Here is a 6,369-nt window from a genome sequence, read left to right as displayed (position 1 = left end):
AGTATAGACAAATATAGATGGGAGCCGCTTAAATGTGCAATGATGTTGATGAACCCTTGCGAGCAATCGAGCTATTAATGATGATGCATTGAGTGCACTTAAAGCTAGTAGTTCTTGTAAAAAAAGTAAGGATATGGGCATTGAAAGTTCTTTTTTGGTTAAGATTGAAGAAACACTTATTTTAATGAATCCCTTAACTCGATTGGAGAAACACTTATTTTAATGAATCCCTTAACTCGATTGGATAGGAGAAGGGGATTTTTTTGGAGCACAAGATTATGAAATTCAAGGAGGGCATATAGCGTGTAATGGATCGTTTTCATACTCTACAGCAATAAGGCCGCAAAACGTTTTTTTGGTGGCTGATAAATTAATTAGCTGGGAAAATGTATTTGAGGGCTCATTCTTAAAGGTTGTAATGTAAACGTTTTGGAAATAAAATATCATGGAATCTCCGTTTTTAGTATCTTCTGCATGTGTTACGGAGTGGCCATACAAGCATTTTCCTTGATTGCATTACAACTAATGCATTTTATATCACATCCTGCACTGAGCACCTCCCAATCGACAAAATCACAGTTCAATTCTTGTTTGGAGGGCTTGCAGGCTTCCATCAACTGTCTCTCTCTCTCTCTCTCTCTCTCTCTCTCTCTCTCTCTCAAAACAACGGTTTAGGAAGGTTGTTTCATTTGCTGCCAATTGGAGGGATTTCATGAAACCACGATTGGAGTGGGAGAGAGGGGGTTGTGCACATTGATAGAGGAAGAGGAAGTGGAAGAGGAGGGAGGGTAGCAGGTGATTAGAGGAGGAGGAGGAGGAGGAGGAGGAGGAGAGTGTTCGCACAGGAAGTGGAAGAGGAGGGAGGGTAGCAGGCGACTAGAGGACGTGGAGGAGGAGAGTGTTCACGTAAGAGGCATCCGGGCTGCTGCACATGCAATCCAAAACCTTATAATTATAAGGTTTGCAAATAGCACATTGGGCCCGTTTCGAATGAGCCCTCAAATACATTTTCCCAATATACACATGAATCACATGATGGCAAAAGAGAGTAGTGGGTTAAAGGGGCAGAGGGCCATGGGCATGGGCATGGGCCATATGGAGGAATGGACCGTCTACACTCTTAACCTTGAACAAAGAAAGTGGGAGTTCCACCTTGTGCATAGGGATATTCCCCATCATCATACAGTTAGAAAAACACAGTTCGGTCTGTGTGCTCTTCATATAATAGACTGTTCTAGTACAAAGCTTTGTCTTCCAAACATCAAGCATTTTTGACCTCACATTAAACCCCTCACCAAACCCCATTATTATTCTCCCTGTTCTTTCTTCAATCAAAAGCAAGTTCATCCACTAGTTTATCACTGTGTATAGGCTCCCACAAAACCCTTCATCTTCTTCTTTAAGTTCTATCTACAGGTAGGCCTTGGTAGCCCCTGCTTGTTGCCCTGGGTTTTCTTGCCTTGTTCAAGCCTTTTGGGTCCTTATTGAGGTTTTCGGCCTTCTGGGTTCTTGGATTTTTGAGGTTTTTTTAGCCCATGTACGCTATGAAGGGCCTCAATTGGGTAATGGCTAGTGTACTATCACGTCAGCTATGCGGTTGGGCAATGGGATTTCTGTATTGTGCCAAATTAGTCTTCCATTGAAGCCTGTCAACACTGAAAGTTAGCAGAAATCACCCATAGTAAGTCCCTCAACACACTACATAATTTGGTTTTTTCTGCTCTTCTGTGGAAACCTTTACAGCACAGGGGAGTTGCCCACATTAGGACCCTCATTGAACCACTTAACTGTGTAGTAGGCTGTTAGAACATGGTATAAATGTAAGCTGGACCTTAATTAGGATCGACCCTTAATTGGTGCGAACGTGTGGCTTGATGTATCCCTGAGTCTGCACCCTCTCGGTGGCGAGATTTAGCACGTGTGGCCTTCCATCTAGGAAAAATGAAGCTCTCTCCTGCAGTGTCATCTCCAGGATCTAGAAAGTATTTCATGGGCAGCTTCTCACCTGCTGGTTTGCACGTGCTGGTTGTGGACGACGATCCCCTTTGCCTCATGGTGCTTGACAGAATGCTAAGGCAGTGCAATTATAAAGGTAACCCTGATTTCATACGTTTCATAATTAATCAGATTAATTCTTCTTCAATGATCAGCTTACTTTTGCTGCCCTTGAAGCAAGACATTCCCATTGGACATGGTTAACAAAGCCCTGGGTGTGGTTAGTTAGTCTTTGTTTAAATCATGCATGACTTTACTGCCTTTTTGGACTCTTTTGAAGTGTTTTAATCTGTTTTAACACCATGGTTAATCTTTCTTAGGTTAATCATGCTCTGGGGCGTTATGAATAGGTTCTTATTAGGTCAAATGTGCCGTTTCATACCATGTTTAGTGTTAATACAATGAGTGAGTGTTTGACTTGTCATTGCACTTGTGTGTCTTTATATGGACAGTAACAACGTGCAACCGGGTCAATCTCGCCTTACAACTGCTAAGGGAAAACAAGGATGATTTTGATCTTGTGATGAGTGATGTCTACATGCCTGATGAAGACGGTTTCAAGCTATTGGAGGTCATTGGACTGGAGTTAGATTTGCCAGTAATCAGTAAGCATCCTTAATATTCTACAATGTTGATTTTTTACATTATTTGTATTACATGTTGCAACAATTTGTTACAAATATGAACTTGTCCAAGTCCTACACAAGCTCCACTAACAAGCATGTAGTCGCACTCATACATGTGTATTTGTGTGTATAGATAGATGCATGCATACACACATTCCTCTATAGGTACATATACACACACATGTATATGCATATACATGTGTGTATACATATGTTTGTGTAGACACAGATGCGTTTGGGAGGAGCACACATATGTGTGTGTACACTTGTTTATATATGTTTGTATGCGCGTGCGCGCGCGCGCACACACACACACACACACACACATACACACATGCACGCACGTGTATACATACATGCACACACACACACACACACACACATATGTATATATAATATTATATATACATACGTGTATATTATATATATATACACAAACACACACACACACACACACATGTAAGTGGTTACACTGTCCTCATCAAAACATCAAAAATCAGTTACACCCATCTACTACACATTATCCCATAGAGGAGTCACCACACACATATATTTACATACAAATGTACATGTAGGTATGCACACACACATATATGTATATACATATATATATATATATATATATGTACACACACATGTATATACACATACACACACATATATATATATGTATATACATGTACATGTACATACATACATACATATATATACAAAAATGTATGTATGAATGTGTATATATGTATATATGTATGTATGACACACATACACATACATGTAAATATATATGCACACGCACACACATAGGCACTCATACATACATACATACATTTTCAAAACCTGTTTAGGAGTTGCATTTATGTATGTACCTGTGTATGCACGCGCACACGTGTGTGGGGGTGTGTGTCGAATGTGATGGTTTAAAACCATACTGAGATGTTTAGGACTAGCATAGCAAGCTCCATTCGAAGAGTAAGATAGTGTATTATTCATAAGAACAATATCAAAGTGTGTTAGAAGTTGCATAGCAAGTTCCATTAGAAGGGGCTAAGGTGATGCATTTTATAGATTCATTGATGTAGTTTTATGTATACTTAGTGTAGGCTTTAGCCACTGGTCCAAAATGTGCAGTGATGTCTGCCAACGGGGAGACCAGTGTGGTATTGCAAGGGATAACACATGGTGCTTGCGATTACCTCATCAAGCCAGTGCGAATGGAGGAGCTGAGGAACATTTGGCAGCATGTAATTCGTAGGAAGGGGAAAGAGGTTCAGAGGGGCAACATTCAGGGAGAGTGGGAAGAGAGCGCAAGAGGAGCGGAGTCTTGCTCGAAGAAAAGGAAGGAGTTCCTTGAAATGGAGGATTGTAACGTGGACGACATTAGTAGCCTCAAGAAGGCGAGAGTGAACTGGTCCGTCCAGCTGCACCAACAATTTGTCAATGCCGTGAACCAGCTTGGCGTGGATAGTAAGGCACTTTTCCTTGATCTTTCCTCTTGTCTCTCTTTCCTTTTGCTTTTTGATGGTTGTTGACGTTTACTTCCAGACATTTCAGAGAAGAATTGGGGCAGCCCCGTTAACAGCCATCGCTTTACCTCGTTTGAAAGTGAGAATATTGCTTTTCTAGTTGATATGAACCCCTTCCATGTGCCTATCTGTTTGTGATTATCTGGGTTGGAATGATTTTTGGGAGTGGCTTCCTGTGACTTACATTGAGGGGTTCATGAGCACCCGTCTCTGCTTGTAATGCTGATTTGGCGCAGGACACAACATCTAAGCCATGTATCACAAATATTGAAGCTTACACTCAGTTGTGGCTTGCAGAAGCTGTGCCCAAGAGGATACTGGATGTTATGAACGTTCAGGGCTTAACACGAGAGAATGTCGCCAGTCATTTACAGGTTTGGTGCATTTCCTAAGTGTGCCTAATTTGACATATCTGTCTTGCTAGCACAGTTCTGATTTCATGGCATGCAATCCATTTAAGGTCTAGCTTAAGGATGTGCAATTCTCTTCATGGGATGAGCAATGACAACTGCTTTGTCTGCAGAAATACAGGCTGTACTTGAAGAGGCTGAGTGGGGTGGTGCCGGAGCCATGCCCAATTGCTTCGTTCCAGGCGTCGGGTGATGGAACTGCAGGGGGCACCATGATGATACAGTCGGGAGGGAAAGGCCCAGTACCTAATGCAGGTGTGAAGGGACTTAATCTGGGTGCAGGAGTAGGATCAGGGCCTGCAAAAGGCAGGAAGATTGATGTGGGTACTATGGAATCATTGGCTCAATTTAAACTCCATCAGCAGAAGCAAGCTGCCAACAGAGCCCAAGTGTTGGGTGGTCTTGGGCTGTCAGACACACGGTCCTCGGCAGATGTCCCCACAGGAGGCTTGCAGAGAATGAGCTCTCTTGACATGAGCTGCTTCTTGCAATCAGTCCGCATTGATTCCTTGGCAGAGCAGTCCATGGATGCTTTGGATGACCTGGCAGTTTGCAGCTTCAGAACTGTGAAGCTGGAGGATGATGAGACAATTGTGTCAGGAATCAACAATAAGAGAAACTATCCGTCAAGGAAAGGGCAAGGTGGAGTTAGACAGGGCCACATTGCCCAGTGGAATATCGGTGCCCATGATGTTAGTGACGTTACAGATGGTGAAGAGAAGCATAGTCTGGTTGGCACTAATACTGGATTTAGTGATATGATTAGCCCCAACGCTGGAGTTTGTGAGAAGACTAGCCCTAATGCTGGATTCAACAAGGTGATGGGTAGCTTTGCTGGGCATAATGAGGTTATTAACACCAATGCTGGGTTCAACAAGGCAGTGGGCAACAATGCCGGATTCAACGAGGTGATGAGAACCAGTGAGGTGATTGGCACTGATGCTGGATTCAATGAGGTGATTAGCACTAATGTTGGAGTAGTCAATGAGGTTATTAGGACTAATGCAGGTGGTGGTCAGCCTTATCTGCTGCAAACAAATCGAGAAGAGAAGAGAGGAGGCGGTGTGTATACCCCAGCATATACTCCATCAGTAATTGACCTTGCAGATGATGCGGTGAGCTCTACGAATGTGGGTAAAAACAATGACCTCTCGACGGGGTCCACAGCTACTGACATGAGTGGAGAGGCATTTTCCGAGAGCAGCATCGATGCCCTGGCCAATCTGGGCAGCATCATGGGGCCAACCACTCTGATGCAGAATTCAGAGCTGGACATTTCGGATTATCTTCAGCTGGATGAAGGGTTTGCCTATCAAAGCTGATCACAAGGAAAAGAAAAATGGAGGGTGCACCACAGAATTTTCAACTGATTGCAGAGCTTGGGATGATTAATTGCAAGAAGACAAAGTTATCAAGCTCTTTTGTGGTTATGAAGTGAAGTTGTGAACACATAGGAGTTTGAACTACTGAGCTCACAACTGGTTGCAAATTTCCCAATGCATGGAAATTTGGCCCTGGGAATCAAGCTTTAGCTGTATGTATTAATTAATAATATTACTTAAAGGTCTCCTCTCTGTGTCCATTTGACAGTTTTCTGGGTCTCTTAGTCGGACAACAGGGGGCTCCAGGGCCCATGCAATTACACGGTACCCCGCCCATACGGTCTGCGACTTTGTTGTGTTAAGGACCTAAAATCATGAGGAAGTTTTGAAGAGTAGCTGCCAGCGTTTGACGTACATAATTTGTTTTTTTTAATAATTCATTTCAAAATTTTAGTTTGTTTTTCAAGAAAAGTATCTGTTTTTATAATCATTG

General features: G+C 42.6%; 1 protein-coding gene across 7 annotated transcripts; it reads left to right on the top strand.

The window, feature by feature from the left end:
• The first annotated feature begins 1,113 nt into the window (after nt 1-1,113).
• Nucleotides 1,114-6,123, top strand: LOC147639286 (uncharacterized). 7 transcript variants are annotated; one of them, XM_086789560.1, is made up of 7 exons: nt 1,115-1,681; nt 1,961-2,092; nt 2,448-2,600; nt 3,750-4,085; nt 4,164-4,223; nt 4,442-4,518; nt 4,668-6,123. In XM_086789560.1, coding segments are annotated over exons 1-7 (1,968 nt in total). In that variant the 5' UTR covers nt 1,115-1,680; the 3' UTR covers nt 5,877-6,123. The 7 variants fall into 7 exon arrangements, with proteins under 7 accessions (XP_086645676.1, XP_086645686.1, XP_086645670.1 ...); XM_086789550.1 differs by having other exon boundaries at nt 1,114-2,092; nt 4,173-4,223; XM_086789544.1 differs by having other exon boundaries at nt 1,115-2,092.
• Nucleotides 6,124-6,369: the final 246 nt, after the last annotated feature.

The sequence above is a fragment of the Cibotium barometz genome, chromosome 4 (genome assembly GCF_041138505.1).
Source record: "Cibotium barometz isolate CiBa-2024 chromosome 4, ASM4113850v1, whole genome shotgun sequence".
NCBI classification, from domain to species: domain Eukaryota; kingdom Viridiplantae; phylum Streptophyta; class Polypodiopsida; order Cyatheales; family Cibotiaceae; genus Cibotium; species Cibotium barometz.
The sequence above is the reverse complement of the archived record's forward strand: the minus strand, read 5'-3'. Positions and strand labels throughout refer to the sequence as shown.

Excerpts from the sequence above, each read along its gene's own strand:
- LOC147639286 (XM_086789544.1), top strand. The coding sequence starts at position 1,942 with ATGAAGCTCTCTCCTGCAGTGTCATCTCCAGGATCTAGAAAGTATTTC. Across the intron at positions 2,093-2,447 it reads AAGGCAGTGCAATTATAAAG|TAACAACGTGCAACCGGGTC; the intron begins GTAACCCTGATT and ends TTATATGGACAG. Across the intron at positions 4,519-4,667 it reads ATGTCGCCAGTCATTTACAG|AAATACAGGCTGTACTTGAA; the intron begins GTTTGGTGCATT and ends CTTTGTCTGCAG.